The 16564-nt window shown below is 44.2% G+C and overlaps 3 protein-coding genes across 4 annotated transcripts; 2 read left to right on the top strand and 1 right to left on the bottom strand.

Annotated features, from left to right (window-relative positions):
• The first annotated feature begins 503 nt into the window (after positions 1-503).
• LOC132466532 (uncharacterized) lies at positions 504-7363 on the top strand. The gene is made up of 9 exons (XM_060063784.1): positions 504-673; positions 838-970; positions 1087-2245; positions 2414-2541; positions 2733-2899; positions 3483-3637; positions 4032-4117; positions 4240-4344; positions 6517-7363. Exons 1-9 carry the CDS (start codon positions 581-583, stop codon positions 7356-7358), a joined length of 2868 nt encoding a protein of 955 aa, XP_059919767.1. The 5' UTR covers positions 504-580; the 3' UTR covers positions 7359-7363.
• Positions 7364-9115: 1752 nt separating this feature from the next.
• On the top strand, positions 9116-12319 carry gja2 (gap junction protein, alpha 2). Of its 2 annotated transcripts, none has more exons than XM_060062819.1 (2): positions 9116-9260; positions 10284-12319. In XM_060062819.1, exon 2 carries the CDS (start codon positions 10302-10304, stop codon positions 11412-11414), a length of 1113 nt encoding a protein of 370 aa, XP_059918802.1. In that variant the 5' UTR covers positions 9116-9260; positions 10284-10301; the 3' UTR covers positions 11415-12319. The 2 variants fall into 2 exon arrangements, with proteins under 2 accessions (XP_059918802.1, XP_059918803.1); XM_060062820.1 differs by lacking the exon at positions 9116-9260 and adding an exon at positions 9270-10113.
• Positions 12320-14034: 1715 nt separating this feature from the next.
• On the bottom strand, positions 14035-15500 carry vma21 (vacuolar ATPase assembly factor VMA21). Its single transcript, XM_060062823.1, has 3 exons — positions 15311-15500; positions 14970-15079; positions 14035-14821 (listed from the first exon to the last, which is right to left on the bottom strand). Exons 1-3 carry the CDS (start codon positions 15370-15372, stop codon positions 14679-14681), a joined length of 315 nt encoding a protein of 104 aa, XP_059918806.1. The 5' UTR covers positions 15373-15500; the 3' UTR covers positions 14035-14678.
• Positions 15501-16564: the final 1064 nt, after the last annotated feature.

Below are 16564 nucleotides of genomic sequence, written 5' to 3' on the forward strand. Positions count from 1 at the left end.
TATAACCTACCTGGTGCCTTTTGAAACACAATACTCACAGTTGAAATGATAATGGATTCACCTTGTAAATGACCGTGAACCGTTTAGTCACAGTGTACGTGTTTCTGTTCACAGGAACATTCCTTCCATCAACACACTGCAGATACACGTAGTAGGGCTAAATATTATTGTCTGACTCATTGAGGAATCTTATTATGTCGAAGGTTGTCTGCCTGCAGTCCGTGCAGTGGCTTGTCATTGTTATGCATTCAGCTTGAAATTAGTAGGCTATCTAACCAGACATTATTTTTTTGTCGTGAATTAAGAAGTTTTTAATGATGTATTCCAGGTTATAACAAATATTTTACCTGAGTAAGGTTATTGCATGCATTAAATGTCGACCAATCGCCTCTACCTGCTTGAAGTGGGGCCTTGTCTTAACGATGGGCACGTCTATGGATGGGCAAGTCCAGCCGGGCAAGTCCATCCCAGCCCCCCCTCCTCCACCCGCCCCCTGTCACCGGTCAATGACGTCATTCATCAAAACCACTGACTGCTGGGCTTAAGCGCCACTGAAATGGGACCTGATTGTTTGTTAAACATGACGCCAAACGTGCTGCTGATTTACAAGCTCCTCGAATTGGAAAACGGCCGAAAAACACTTGACCGAGGACTTCGCAGCTTCACTAACCGGGTGTGTTTAGAAAATCATTTTTTTATAGATATGTCGTCTTGATGATTTGTGAATTAATCAAATCAAAGCAACTTTTCAGCCATGCGCCAACCCTGACGACGAGCTGCCGGTTGAGTTAGCATGTATTATCAGTGTGGTTGATGATGTGTGACTTTCCCACACAGGCCAATGAAGAGGTTCAACGTTTCCTGAACGGGTCCTTTTCGACCTATCAGTACGATGAACTATCGACGATCTTGGACGCCAAGTGCCGAACTTTAAACAATCTCCTCACTACATTACAACACGCCACAAGTGGTAAGTGTCGTGACCTGCATATGCTTGTCTTACATAAATTAAATTGGACTAGCAGATGTTTTGTCTCCCATATAGGCTAGACTAAAATACATATGTATTTTCTTCTTATACTGCAGATCAACAATTCTGTGCCGAGGCCCCTGCAGACAACGGAGACATAACAAACCAGCTATATCTATTTCCAGACAAAGTCGTTTTGACAACAGATGTTCTTAAGTTTGGTCCCATTTTAAGCAATGTCCTTTTGGCGAGCTCCATAACCAAGGCGATCCAGGTGCTTGGAGCAACGCTCTCTTTTCAATGTCTAAAGCAGCTCCTAGACCCTAAAGCTGTCAACGATGACGTGTTCGATAGCATCCGGCCCAGCCAAAACATTGATGCTGGACCTGCCGATCACTCTTCTGATTTGAAAATTGAAGGCAATGAGCTTGTTGTGTTCAAGGAGAAACCCCAAGTGAGGGTAGTGGTTGAACCTCCTCTAATTATCATGTGTCAAAACGGTTCCCTAGAGATACTTCCAACAAAACCAGTGTCCCAGGAAACCAGCGATCCTCAACCAACAAATATTCTTATGAACGCACAGTTCCCCTTCTTGGAACTTGAACACGAAGTCCCGATACAACAAAAGAAACAAACATCTGAACAGCTATTGACCTTCCTGCGGACGCACAAGGAAAGTGCCAGCGCGAAGCGGGACAATTTGGCCTGGTTCAGACGCTATTTCCATCCTCCGTCAACAACACCATCAAAGATAACAAAACAGAGTAGCTTTAAAGATGGTGGAAGTAGAAGTATGACCGACAACACCAGGTGCATCGAATCCCCGCCAAAGGAGACGGCGTTGGCTGAAGAGGACTCCCGACCTCCCGTGTTCAGGTTGAAGCGTGTGGAGCCTGGAGGAGTTATTATCTACTCCTGCATGGTCCTCACCGAGACGGAACTGTGGGACATGGGAGAAGTGGTCACACCACTCGGACCCGTTGAACAAGTGGAAACCCAGGAAGGACAGCAAAACAAAGGGGTGGACAACAGTCACCGCAAGGTCTCTGCTGCTGAGGAACCGGGGGAAAAACCACAGAGTCCCCAGTGTACAAACACCACATGTGGTTTTACCCCAGCCAAGTCGCCCCTCCCGAACAGTCCCACCAGCATCCCCGAGTTTGTGATCGTTGCGTTCAAGGAGATGGAGGTTGTGGTTTCCCATGTGGTGTCCCCTGGACACTTCTACATCCAGCGTCCAGACGTGTTGGCCAAGCAGCAGGCCCTGGTCAACGGGTGAGTCGTTCCCTTCACGTGACACATGCTTATTGTTTTCTCCCTTGTCTACAAGTCCTCGCAGCGTCACCGACAGCACTGGCACATCTGTCCTTGATTTGATCCACGTTAAACTAGCGTGCGTGTAAACACATAAACAGGGTTTTCTTTTCCTCCGTTTGAAAACAGCTGGAAAGGCCGCTCGTTTGCGGAGGAAAACAGCGTGCCAGACATCGGGACCCTTGTAATGGCTTTCTTCTCGGAGCAGAAGCAGTGGTGCAGGGCCCAAGTCCTGAGGATATGTGGCGTCGGTGGAGGTGAGGCCTCGCCTGCTGTAGCGCCCTCTCACCCCTAGGTGGTAGCATTCCACTTTGCATTGCCTACAACTGGAGAGAATGCCGCTGCTGCTACCTGTCCTACCTGTCCCAAAGCAAGTGGAAGCATCTGCCAAAAATAAATGATTTATGTCGGGTGCCTTGTTTATACCCCCCCCCCCCCCCATTTTCAGACGATCAGCCCGGTGAGGGCACTGGTGGCAGTGGGACCAACATCAGTGTACAGGTGCTCCGGCTGGACCACGGAGACAAGGCCACCGTCTCCTTGCGCAACGTGGGCCCCCTGACACCGGACATGGCGGCCCTGCCCCTGCAGGCCGCAAAGGTCTCGCTGGCCGATGTGAGTCACCACCGCCGCCCGTTTACTGGAAGCTGACTTCGCACATGCGTGTCTCTGGTTTTGTATCACAGAGCTCAGGAAATATTCTGTTTATATCAAGGCAGTGTTGTTCAGAGCTTACAGCTTGCAGCCCAAAACCTGAGAACCTCCTTGATTCAAAGGGGAGCGATAGTAGTCTCCATGTAGCTAGATGCCTGATGCAGACCTGCTCCACTTATGTCATGTATATGAACAAATGAACAAAACTGACTTTTTATATGCATGACATAAAAAAATCATGACTTAAGTTGTTCCTGATTAAAAAACGTCTGCAGATGGACTAAACGTTAGATGTAGACCTGTATACGTGGTTGTGCACGGGGGCGAGGAGGACAGGCTGGGGAAAGGGTTCAACGTATCATGTTGCACCGCAGGCTCAGGAAGCGATTCCTGGATGTAATTGTCCTCCCCCCCCCCCCCCCCCCCCATTCCTCCCCGGGATCCGTCGTGGTCTTATCTCGTCTAACCCCCGTGACGAGGTCCCGAATGCATTGTCACACTGCACGGCCTTGGCCCCGGTCTGCGTCCTCCCCCCCCCCTCCAGGTGTCCGCGCTGGACGGGGTCCACTGGACGGAGGAGGCGGTGTCCTGGTTCAGAGCCATGGTGGAGCACCGCACGCTGTACGCCCGGCTGTTCCCCCTCCGGTCGGCCGTCACCGTGCATCTCTTCCTGGAGAGGGGCACCATGGGCGCCATGAGGTAGTGTCCTGTGGCGGTTTGGACAGCCACTTTTGAGCAGCCGTAAAGCCTTGAAAAGATGAAGAGTGTTCAAGTTCACCAAGGTCAAAGGTCGATTGACTATAGAGAGATATGCAGGAATACGTGAATTGCATCGCGATTTAATGTTCATCCTTTCTAAAAAATTACTTATTGAAGAAAGTTATTGCTATTGCAGAAAGTTCAAAATTATGCATTTTGAATCAATAGTCATCAGTATTGCGGCAGTGTACAGAAAGCCCACCTAAATAATGTGGACAAAAGCAGTAGCTAACAAACATACTTGTATTTGAAGCTTAATAAAAAAAATAGATGTCGAATAATATTAATATGAAATATTAATATGAAATATTAATATGATGGTATTTTGTTTCAGGAGAGGAGCCTCGCTCTCTTTGAGGTTAGCGCAGAATGGACATGCGAAACTCAACCAAATGAAAGCCTTTGCCGCAGTCAAAAGAGGTTAGTAGCATCAATGATCCCAACCGCGGCTAGATGGCAGTGGTGTGCCTGTATCCCTTCTGCGCATGCACACACGTACGCACACGATGATCCTGAACGTTATGTTTATTTTCTGTTCTTAGGCAATTTTCTCATTCTGAAGAAAAGGCAGGAGGATGACTGGCAGAAATACCTAATTGCATGCTACACAGAAAAAGTTCTGAAAAAAACTTTGTTGGGAGTTAAAGGTTAGTTTTAGTTATTTTTTGTTGGTGGTTGTTTTGTGTTTTTTAGTTGGTATTCAACCCACAATCTTTCTTTACTTTGTAAGGACTTTACATTGTTAATTTTTGCAATTGCATAGGTTTGGAGTGTTATTTCAAAAAAGTTTTTTTTCATAGTGGAACCATATAGAATATATTGCCTTCCAACAGAAAGATGGCCACTCAACTGGACGAATAACAAATGCCTGTATAGTGATATGTAATCATTATAAGCTTAATATTCCAATACAAGTGTCTTTGTCAAAACTGCTCCATCATCACATTTCTCTGCCAACAGTAAATATGTCACGTGTTTACTGGATTATTGTTCTGTACATGTTTACGCAAACACTGATATTTCATTCAAAAATGTCAAGGCCAACCGACGCCCCCCCTGTGCCAGTTTATCCAAAGTGACGCAGAATCGCTTGTTGCCCTGTGAGCTACTGCAGATCATCTGATAGCGAACAACAAGCCCATGCTTTGTATGTCTGTGATGCATGGGCCTCTCTGCCGGTGCTGTATTGCTGTGTTCACCGATGTACGATATGAGCATACGCATCTATACAAGACGACAGCTTCTGCCACCACTGTCAGATCTTACTTGTGATGACACCATAACAAACAATAACATCTGTCCAACCATGTGGCCTTGTAAAAGCTGCCCTGTTGTGATGTAAAAATTTGCATATTTCTCAATATTAATCTATTGGATAAATGTTTCATATCAGTCACCCGTACTACCGGCCTAAGTATGCTTTTAAGAAATTGTAAAGTGTGAATTACAAAATAAAAATAACCCAAAAAAAAATGTTTTTATCTTCACTGTCTTATCTTCCTATCATAATAATCCGACTTGTCGTCCATCTTGAGGCATATTCACAAAAAGCCCTGAGCTGGCCCGTCTTCTCGCTCTTATAACAGCGTCTCTGCAGAGGCACCCTTTACGTCTCGGCCCGGCCAAACACAATAAATAATGTGTCAGCCTTGGCCCTGTTGTGTCCACACAGATTCTTTCTTTTGCTTGGGGTGGGCGGAAATCGAGGCGTTTGATCCGAATTCTAAAGAGTCTTGTTGCAGCCCAATAATGGATGCCATTGTATGTAAATGGTTTATATAAGAGCATATGACTGCCATGGTGCAGGGCAGTGGCAAGTGCTGGGGGAATGATTAGCATTTTCCAAACGCCCGGTGTTAACTATCCAGCCGTTTGGCTTGTGAAAAGCACAATATTATATCTAATTTTTAACCACTTTGTACACATTTTTGTGTACCACCACAGCTGAAGGTAAAACCCCACATTCCAACCTTTTATTCAATTCAGTTTTTTACTAACATTAACCAGGCTGAAATCTGGTCAAGCTGTTCTGCTTTTTATGATTGATTTCTGAATAAAACATAAATATTGGTATAGAATTGTTTGTTGCATAATTTATATCTGCAACTGCAGCATTCCTATTGACAATATTAGTGTGAGTGTTGCCAGCGGGAAAAAAAACAGTTCCTCCTACTGAGGTGGTTGCATTGGTTCCTTGGCCACATTTCTGTTGCATTCTCTGGCAGCCCGAGATGCCGCTGAACTGGAGGTCAGGTTGGAAGTTACAGTATTAATACAAGGTTCGCCAACCACGTGATATTGTGAATGATCTGCAATTGGCTTCTATTTCTTGCGCCTTGTGACGATGGTCGTGGTAGGCTGTGGCGATGGCTCTTATACACCCAACAAACCACTTGGGCGATCCTCTTCCGTTTTTGGCTTAATGCTGTGACCAAATCTAACCATATGTCCAGGCTACACCTGAAGATGTTAGTATCGGGACCGGGCACTGCTTGTGCTGCTCACACCATCGGCTGCGCCTGGTAAATCTGATTAAAACTGCCTCTGCCAACCTATCAGATAACTGTATGGAATATGTATTTAGTAAAAAAAAAAGGGTTGGGCCAGAACATTAAGTTTAATTTGTCAATCATAATTGAGCAAGGAACTTTACAAGCAATAAGCTTCATTGTTACTTTATCTGAGTCAACTTTTATTTTGATTTGCTTGCATTATTATTTAATGTCAAAAACCTGTTTTGTTCTCCGGATGAGAGCATTGCATTTGACCTTTGCCCCACCCTCCCATCCTCCCCCCCCTCACCCCCTCCTCCATCGCAGACCTGGAATCGAAGATGAACTGGGGGTCCTTTTATGCCGTGATCAGCGGGGTAAACAGGCATTCGACGGGCATCGGGCGAATATGGCTCTCGGTCATATTCATCTTCCGCATCCTGGTGCTGGTGGTGGCGGCCGAGAGCGTGTGGGGCGACGAGAAGTCGGGCTTCACGTGCAACACGCAGCAGCCCGGCTGCAACAGCGTGTGCTACGACCAGTTCTTCCCCATCTCCCACATCCGCCTGTGGGCCCTGCAGCTCATCCTGGTGTCCACGCCCGCTCTGCTGGTGGCCATGCACGTGGCCCACCGGCGGCACGTCGACAAGAAGATCCTGAAGCGGTCGGGCCGCGGCAGCCCCAAGGAGCTGGAGCACGTCAAGAGCCAGAAGTTCCAGATCGTGGGCGGGCTGTGGTGGACGTACATGGTCAGCATCGTGTTCCGCATCGCCCTGGAGGTGGTCTTCCTCTACATCTTCTGGCGGATCTACCCCGACTTCAAGATGGTGCGGCTGGTCAAGTGCGACTCCTTCCCGTGCCCCAACACGGTGGACTGCTTCGTGTCGCGGCCCACCGAGAAGACAATCTTCACCGTGTTCATGCTGACCGTGTCGGGCGTCTGCGTGCTGCTCAACCTGGCCGAGGTGGTCTACCTGGTGGGGAGGGCGTGCCAGCGATGCGCCCGGGACCCGGAGGAAGACAACAAGGTGGCGTGGATTGGCCAGAAGATGTCCACGTACAGGCAGAACGAGATCAATCAGCTCATAGCCGGCCAATCGATCAAGCCCAAGTTCCCCGTGACTAGAAAGGGTTCGGCCGATAAAGGCGACCGGTGCTCCGCTTTCTGAGGTTGAGGTGAACGCAGCACGGAAGTCTACCTGTACTGTATATCGGGGTGTTTGGAGTGTACTCGTTGATGCTATTTATTATGCGGTGTATGGTTTAATGAGGGTATTTATCCGTATTTTGTGTTGGGGAAAATTGCTATTATCTACTAGAAGTAATGATAAGCTTTGTATTGACTGAAATTTCATGTGATTAACGTTTCAAAGGGATCCCCAGTTAAAGCCATATGCACATGATAAAGCAATGTTGTATTATACTTTTGGTTTAACGAGTTCATAGTATCTGTGTAGCCCTTCTGAATCATAACCAGAGCTGTGCTGGTCCAAAAAACTGTTTACATATAATTATAACAAACTAGAATGATAGGGATATAAACAGAAGCTTATTTATTGTGTCTTTTCTGTCAAATGTTTTCCAACAATGTGTTAATATGCCACATCAGAAATGTCTGTAACGGTATGATGGGAAATTTCTTGGAAACCTTGTGTAAACCCGTTCCTTTCCATCCCAAGAAATGGATCCATTGTTAGAAAGAAACGCCACATCATACTGAATAGACAAAATAAGAGTGTGTTCTTCTCTGTTCTTTGATTGGCCTGTTTGAAAAGTCCTAGCCAAGATGGCTGGCAATTTCAGTTATTTTTCTTTGGGGTTGTTTTTGAATCTCAAGCCTGCTTATGGCTTTTGAGATGGTATTTTTGTTGCATCAATGTTATTATTAAAATGTAATTTAATAACCTTGAAATTCTTGAAATTACGATGTCAGATAATGTGGCTACAGTATCTGACATTATAGTTTGTTACTAGTTCAACGTTAATGCAACATATAAGTATTACTTGGGCTTCAATATTGTGTATTTCCTTTTCACTTTTCAGTGATCCTGCTATATTATTGTTTTTCTCTCTTTTTTCCTTTTCCTTTTTTTTTACATCCTATAATAGCCTCGTGGTAGAAAGCCAGTAACACATTTGTACCCCTTATTTATTAAGCAAATAGCTGTGTATTTAATTATACTGTGGCATAAACATGAAAATGCTATTTTCTCAATTTTGTCTACCACTGTAGGTTTGGGTGTGTGTGAATTCGTGTGCATGTATGTGTCATGTGCAAGGGGCCCAGCAATGTTGAAACAATAGATGGGTTGAAGCTGTATGTATGTAAATTCAATACAATGTCTGAAAGCATTGACAAGACATTTAAACCACATTAACTTTGTAATGTATGTCACCTTGCATCATACACGGTATTTGATAGGCTGAAACCTCTTCTGGGACAGTTAACTGCCCACCATTGGACTTTCTCTGCATTCTATCCCTGTGATTTGTAGCTTGCGGACGCAAATGGCTGCTCATCTCACAAGTCATGCCCCCTGTGATAGGAGAGACTTTCGGTGCTAAATTAAGACCACGGTAGCACTTGTGGCCAGACAGACTTAGAACATGTACTCATTGGCCAGCTGCCCTGTCGCTCAGCATAACAAGAGAGAAGACCATCGCTAATAGTTTACGGTAGAGAGTGTGTCCAGAGCCAAATTTAACCCAGGGAGGGAGGGTGGCCTGGACCTGCCTGTGAGTGTGTCCAACAAGAGAGCCTTTGCTGTTGGCGAGTGGAACTGAGACCCCTGGATCCCCTGCTAATCCCCCCCCCCCCCCGACCACCACCACCAACGAGGCCTGACGACGGGGGGTCAGTCAGTTGTTCCGCCTGTGGCACGGACCGTCTGCGGACAGGGAGATCGGAGTTCCTTTTACTTTTTCCTGTCCATTCAAGGACATTGCCGGCGGGGAAGGGGGCCAACAGTCGGCCTTGGACGGGCCCTGGCAAGCGAAGAGACGGGGAGGGGAGCATCCCTTGTGCTCCACCACCACCACCACCACCACCAAGGGATGTAAACACTGACAAGGTGGGTTGCATGCTAACAGTATCAACGAAATAATTATAGATTTACATGTGCAATCCACTGTGGAATATACAAACGGTTCACTATCACAATGTGCCGGAGCAGAGAGACTGGCTTGTTGTGGCCAAGGTCTCCAGTGTGCAACTTCAAACTACCTTGTGTGGGAAGGCCCTTTTAACGGGCTGCTCAATTGTTCATTGTATCAGGTCTTCTACCACATCAGGACTATTGTATACGTTTTGAAATTAAACACATGAATCTGTATGGTGGGCTTACAGACATTCTTTTCTTTGTTTGATGTAAAAAAAGAACCCTATAGCCAAAAGACAAGTTCAGAAATGCGCTGTGACTAAAGTTTTGTGCATACACAAAGAGCACATAAGCATGCATTAGTAAACACTATGTTATGACTGCCATCTGGCAATTGTGTACAGAAAGCAGAATCAAAGCATACTGCCAAGAGCTCAACTTGAATTTTCCCAGCTGACATTGTGCAGTGCATCCCGTCGAAGCATGGGGTTTAAAAGGCATAATACATTCTCAGAGTCTCACTTGACAAATTCTAATTCCCATTTCTGCCCCATCTGTCGGGGCTTTAATTTCATGTTGTGTGGATCGTGTTACTTGTGGCTCCCGGCATGAAGGGTCTTGTTTTACTGCCGGTGACTGGAAGTTGCCATCTCCCTGTCCACACTACCCAAATATATACCTTCCACAAGTGAACCCAGCCCTGCACTGTGCAGAGGGGTCTACCTGACAACCATCGGAAATCCAAGAGTTGGCACGGCGAGCTTGAGTTTTACAAACATGATCAAACAAGAAACACAAATTTACGATTGCAGCTTTGGAAACATGAGTAATTAGAAGAATAAAAAATTCACTTGGCACGTCTTTCCACAACATTGTTCTGCACTGGAAGTGATGACATCTTCACAGTTTGTTCTTTGAAAGAAGAGTCGGAAAGAATTCGATTTTTGTTAAATATTCTCTCACGATGGCTGTCGTTGTTTCCCCTTTGACCTGCAGATCTGACCTCATCTCGCCATGGGGGACTGGAACCTGCTCGGCAAGCTCCTGGAGAACGCCCAGGAGCACTCCACCGTGGTGGGCAAAGTGTGGCTCACCGTCCTCTTCATCTTCCGCATCCTCATCCTCAGCGCGGCCACTGAGAAGGTGTGGGGCGACGAGCAGTCGGGCTTCACCTGCGACACCAAGCAGCCCGGCTGCGAGAACGTGTGCTACGACGTCACCTTCCCCATATCCCACGTGCGCTTCTGGGTCCTGCAGATCATCTTCGTGTCCACGCCCACGCTCATCTACCTGGGACACATCCTCCACCTGGTGCGCATGGAGGAGAAGCACCAGCAGAGGGACAAGCTGAAGGAGCAGCCCGGGGAGAAGCAGGGCCTGATGGAGGTGGCCAAGCCCAAAAAGCTGGTGCGGGACGACCGGGGTCGCGTGCGCCTGCAGGGGGAGCTGCTGCGCACCTACGTGTTCAACATCATCTTCAAGACCCTGTTCGAGGTGGCCTTCATCGTGGCGCAGTACCTCCTGTACGGCTTCGAGCTGAGGCCCATGTACACGTGCGACAAACACCCCTGCCCCAACACGGTCAACTGCTACATCTCCCGGCCCACCGAGAAAACCATCTTCATCATCTTCATGCTGGGCGTGGCCAGCGTGTCGCTGCTCCTGAACCTGGTGGAGATCTACCACCTGGGCTTCACCAAGTGTCGCCAGGGCATCAGCTACCGGAGGGGGCGGCTGCTGGCCGCCGCAGCCGCCGCGGAGGCTAAGTCCAAGGAGCTCAGCGACGCGGTGGCGCCCTTCGCGCCCACCTACGACGACTACTTCCACGGGCACCACCAGGTGTCGCCGGCGTACCCGCCGGTGCCCGGCTACAACATCTCCCCCCTGTCGGAGGAGACAGACTCCCCCTTCCAGCCGTACCACAGCAAGGCCGCCTACAAACAGAACAAGGACAACCTGGCGGTGGAGAGGAGCGGCAGCAGCAGGCCCGAGGAATGCGACCCGAGAGGTAAGAGTACGGGCGCGGGGTCGGCGCCGGGGTCACCGGGCCTGGCGAGGTCCAGCGGCGGTGGTCGTCATGGCAAGCACAGCAACAACAAGACTAGAATAGACGATCTGAAGGTCTGAGGAAGGGAGATCGTGTTTTTCTCCAAGGGGTCTTACATTTCTTGGGCGAAGGAAGGGGGGTGTGACCCTTTTACCTTTCACTTGAAGACTGTCAAGGTTTGAAAGGCACACGCACAGTAAATGCAGTGGTGAAGCGACCACATGTGAAAACGGAAACGTTTATTATGATATATTTTTGTTCCTTAATATGACTTACAGTATGTATTGGCATTCATGTGCTACGGAAGCACATTCTTCTTGTTTCATTGGCTGCTCAAAATATCACACGTTAGGTATGAACTGATGATTAGAAAGCAGGAAAGTCGATTAAGGACGGATGAATAATTCTGCATTGTGCCAATAAATATTTGATATGATTTGTGTTCTCATCCTACTCCATTTAGAAAAACCACCATCATCTCTTATCTTACAGAAACAACATTCGAATATACATCAGTTAGATGTTGCTGTCATTGTATTTATGTAATTTATCTTTTACCATTTTAACAATAAATGTGATGTCATAATAACATATAAGAAATATGTTATATTATAATGTTATATAATTTCAAGATGTTTGTTAAAGGTTTACTTATGCATAGTCCTCTCTATTTCCAGAAACACTGTTAATCTATATGAGGCTCTTGACCTCGTTTGAAGTATTCAGAGAGCTCAAGTTAAAGTAACTTTCCTAAATCATTTGAGGCTTATTGTGCTTGGTAAGACTTGACAGTGAACTGAGTTCTACAATGCCTTATTATTGGAAATACTATGAACCGATGAAGACTTGGTCCAAGTCACATAAGAAAAACCATTTGTTAGACCATTTTAAATATTATGTTTAATTTATGTTTTATCTGCTTTTGGTTTTCAGAAAAACTGTTGTTCGGTTTTTGTAGTACAAATAAATGTCACCCAAACTGGAATATGTGTACATTTGTGATGAATCAATGTAATTTGTTCTTTAGGTATTGATGCCAGTATCTATTTAGTTTAGTAAAATAAGCTAAAAAACTCCTTTGAATGAAATATAAAATTAGAATACTTGGTCAAATGGACAAAACATAATATGAAATGACAACATTTTCCAATTGTATACAAACTGCACTGAATAAAAGATTCTATGAGTTATTTTGTGCGGTCTTACATAGCACACATATCTTGTTCCTGTTCTGGCCAGGAAGAGATGGGCACACATGGTATGAACGTCTTGAAATGACAGAGATGGGGTGTCATGTCTCGGAAGCTGTCTCTCTGTTTAGACTGGTATGTGGACAATTTCCTGTAGCTTCTTCATGGTGTCACGGAAAGATCACAGTATCCATTTTCAAATTAATAATATTATCATGGACTTTTGTTTCACATTAGTATGGAAATAAAGTCTTAAACTCTTACATGTGTCTAAAAAAACACGTCTCAGTTACAAAGTTGTCAGACCTCAAATAATACCTTCTAGAAACCTGGCTGGGGAGTTTAAAAGAGTGCGAGGTTAATGCAAAAAATATAATACTATATAATGTATTCACACTCCACAGTAGTTAAAGTAGCCTATAGCCTAGTATAGTAGCCTTTCAATTAAAATGTCCATTCCTAATACATTCATTCAATTATAGTACCAATAAAAAGGGTTTGCTAGTGATTCAATATTTACATTGGGCGAATTTAAGAAGGTAGGCTATGTTGAATGGGTGTTCCTGACAAGAGAAAAAGCAAATACTGCAAATGCAATCAAGTCTGTTCGACTCCACTGTCAAAATCATGCACTGCAATGAAATACTATATGAAATATAGACAGCGAGACAAAAATAACAAGCAATGGTACTTCAAGTTTTACAACATTGTAATAGGATATGTTGGGGTCATCTAATATATTTTAAGCTTCTTAACATGCTTACATCTAAACTTCCAATGGCCCCCTACTTCCTATATTATTTAAAATATTTATGTAACTTCTTAATAAAATCGAAATGAGTTTCCTTATACCTTAAATTGCAATGTGATACAATATGTTGGTTGTGAAACTTTTGATCCGCCATTTCAACATTTTGTTGGACATTTCAAACAATTAAACTTGTTTAATACGTGGTGGCATCACATCACACTCCCAAGGTGAAGGATTTATAAATAACAAATAACCTGAAGAGAATTGGCTCTTTAAGCTGTCTTGTGTTGATATGAAGGCTTGATTAGGAAAAATTACTCAAAATCAAGAGCTATTCATGTTTACATCATAATCAATTTGATCTCTGTTCTCACTAGTTCACTTGCTTTGTCTTAAGAAAGTGTGGCAACTGCATACCTCTATGCTTGAGTCATCCCCCTCCTCGATATGGGGGAAAAAAATTAACAAAATAAAATAAAAGGGAATCTCAGGATACGTTTGTGAGTCATGATCCTATCCTCTGGCATGTGTCACATCGCCTCCCACCTTCCGTGGAATGCCTTCATGCTGGGAACAGCTCTACTGTTTGCTGCCATCGTGTGACAACAATCACTCTCTACAGCCATAAGCATTTTGTGTGTATTTATGAATTAAGCACAAGCTGACTTGAATGGATAGTCTTATAGTCTATGTAAATTGACAGCGTTTGTGGTAATGAACAAAATGAAGAGAAAAAAGTGATTATTGAAAGAACAATAGTTTAACATTAGATGGCTTTGCGTCTTTATTTTATGCAAAATAGATCCAATTCACATCAACTGTGCATACATATACCAGTCAATAAATAACAAACAGGACATTTACAAAACATAATTTTAATGTTTTAATCATATCTCAAACATTTCAACATTCAACAACCACGTTACACTCCAGAAACCACTTGAAAACCTCAGCCAAAAAGAAAAAGAAATAATTAGGATAATTTAATGACAAAACATGGAAGACGACAAACTAAAGCTGAACGACAGGTAGACCAGTTCCAAGGGAATCTACTTCAACAGTACTCTAGCATTAAGCTAAAGGTTGTACATTGCAACCACCAAAAACAAGTATAAAAACGAGATCTTTTCAACGAGAATCACCATTGCATTTTGAATAAACACAATGGCAAACATTGATGGACTGGGATAGCCATTTCTGGGAAAGACACACACCACAATAACCTTTCCCACCCTTCTTGGAAAAATGACAGTGCACGTTAAACTCCAAGAGTCAACCAGATATTCCACACCATCGGGGCTGATAAACAGTGCAATGGCTGGGGCTGATGACTGTAGCCTAGCGAGGGCCTTGTATCTATGGCCCTCGGCCATCCCTTGGGAATATTGCAGCTGGAGAGACCTTTAGTCGTGTTTGCCTTTTCCTTTGGGGGGGCTGCCTTCATTCCAGGCCACATAAACAAACAGAGCCAAAACCACGTGGACTGCAAGCACCGCAACGATGGCAGCGTAGAAGTAGCTGTCAGAACTGGACATCTTCATAGTACCTGGACAGAGGAAGCAATAAGGGTAAAAAATAGTAACATCAAAGTGAAACAAATATGTACCTGTTTTTTTTTTTGCTGCAGCGTAAAAAACAGCTCAATACACAATTTATGTTTTAATAATATGGGAGGACAAACAAACTCCTCTTACCCTCAAAAACGTACGCCTTTGAAGCAAAGTATAATCCTATGGGTAGGGTGACCATGAGGAAGGTGAAGAACAGGAGAGTCTTCAGGGCAGACACCAGAGAGCTCTCATTCCTGCAGAGCACAGGTTCAGAGGCACATCAACAACAACGCTATGGATAATAAACACATTGTAGTTATAGTTGCATGAATTCATAACAATAACAAAGTAAAGGCAGAAAGACGGAACAACCACACATCTATGCATTATGGGGTTTGTGTCATGCAAGTTATTAAGATGTTATTGATGTAAATGTTATGCATCGAAATACTAAGGTTATTATCTATGGACTATAGATCCCTTACCCCCTGAACTCTGGCGCTGGTGCTGTCGCAGCGTTGAGCGATGTTCTAGTAGAAGCGTCCATTATTTTACAGGAGTCGTTGGATGTTTTCCAGGATTAATAGTATAAATATAGAGTATAATCACAGCATCAAATAAAGGCTAACGGTGCGTAGTGGCTTTACTTCCGCATTTTCTCACGTGACCAACGGCCCTGGTCACATGGACACGAAAAGGGCCAGTAAAAGCATGATGTGAATTCTCGGTCGCCACCTTCTGTTTGGGAGAGTAATTGACTTCACAATCGATATACCATTATTATTCAAAAAATATTTAATTTATCAGAAAAAACTACTTTTTATGCATCCATCTAGTATTTTCTTTATCGTTATTGTAAGTAGTAATTTTTCAACAACAAAAAAAAAGTGTCTCCAATTAGTTTTAGCATTAGAACAATAGTGGCAATGCCATTACTTAATAATGTAGGCCAAATATCCTCTGCTATTTTTATTTAATTACTGATATGACATAGATCCATTCAGGCCATTTTGTGAGTATAAACGTATGACATGTTCATCCTGCTGTGCTGGCTGTGCTTCTGCCGGTTGAAATGTCTTGGCCCTTTCCGCTCTAGTTAGCCTTAAACTGGTCCTATCCCACGCACAGCAGGTTTTCCAACCCATTTCTTATGAAAAGACTCCAGTAAAAATAGCAAAAATCAATAGGAAAGTTCTGTATGCTTAAGTCGTCATTTTGCACCCTGCACAAGGTTGCCACAATTTCAAAATACCAATGAAGAGGTAGCGCTTTGTTAACGTGAATCGTGTCTGCTTACATCTTGCAGTGAAGCATTCCAACTATGCAGACTGTCAAACAAGTATGGAAAGGAAAGGGACTAGGGTTACACAAATACATGATGACAGCATTGATGACAAGCATGATACAAGGCATATATACAATAATGTTTAAACATTTAGATAATGTGACAATGGTGTTTTCATGAAGGTTTCCTTAAACTGTCCTTGGTAAAATTGACGCATAGGCTTTTATGTAAATAATCTACAGAAGGATTGTTTGTTGTTCCAGACAAAAATAGTTTCAATGCATTGTATTGGTTGTGTTCTTTGGTTTGGACTTAAAGAATAGTAATCAAATTGTCAAGCCATACATAATGAATAGAAAACCATAATCAGGACATCTAAAAAAGGATTGCCTAATCAACCATAAGTCATTGGTTTTTATTTACCCACGAGATAACATTTACCCTAAATTAACAT

This window comes from Gadus macrocephalus, chromosome 10, assembly GCF_031168955.1.
Source record: "Gadus macrocephalus chromosome 10, ASM3116895v1".
NCBI classification, from domain to species: Eukaryota; Metazoa; Chordata; class Actinopteri; order Gadiformes; family Gadidae; genus Gadus; species Gadus macrocephalus.

Bases quoted from the DNA above. Each gene is read 5' to 3' on its own strand.
- gja2 (XM_060062819.1), top strand. From the start codon at position 10,302: ATGGGGGACTGGAACCTGCTCGGCAAGCTCCTGGAGAACGCCCAGGAG.
- vma21 (XM_060062823.1), bottom strand. From the start codon at position 15,372: ATGGACGCTTCTACTAGAACATCGCTCAACGCTGCGACAGCACCAGCG. The intron at 15,080-15,310 runs GTAAGGGATCTA...TGTGCTCTGCAG, and splicing joins CCAGCGCCAGAGTTCAGGGG to GAATGAGAGCTCTCTGGTGT. The intron at 14,822-14,969 runs GTAAGAGGAGTT...TCCTCTGTCCAG, and splicing joins AAAGGCGTACGTTTTTGAGG to GTACTATGAAGATGTCCAGT.
- LOC132466532 (XM_060063784.1), top strand. From the start codon at position 581: ATGACGCCAAACGTGCTGCTGATTTACAAGCTCCTCGAATTGGAAAAC. The intron at 2,246-2,413 runs GTGAGTCGTTCC...GTTTGAAAACAG, and splicing joins CAGCAGGCCCTGGTCAACGG to CTGGAAAGGCCGCTCGTTTG. The intron at 2,900-3,482 runs GTGAGTCACCAC...CCCCCCCTCCAG, and splicing joins CAAAGGTCTCGCTGGCCGAT to GTGTCCGCGCTGGACGGGGT.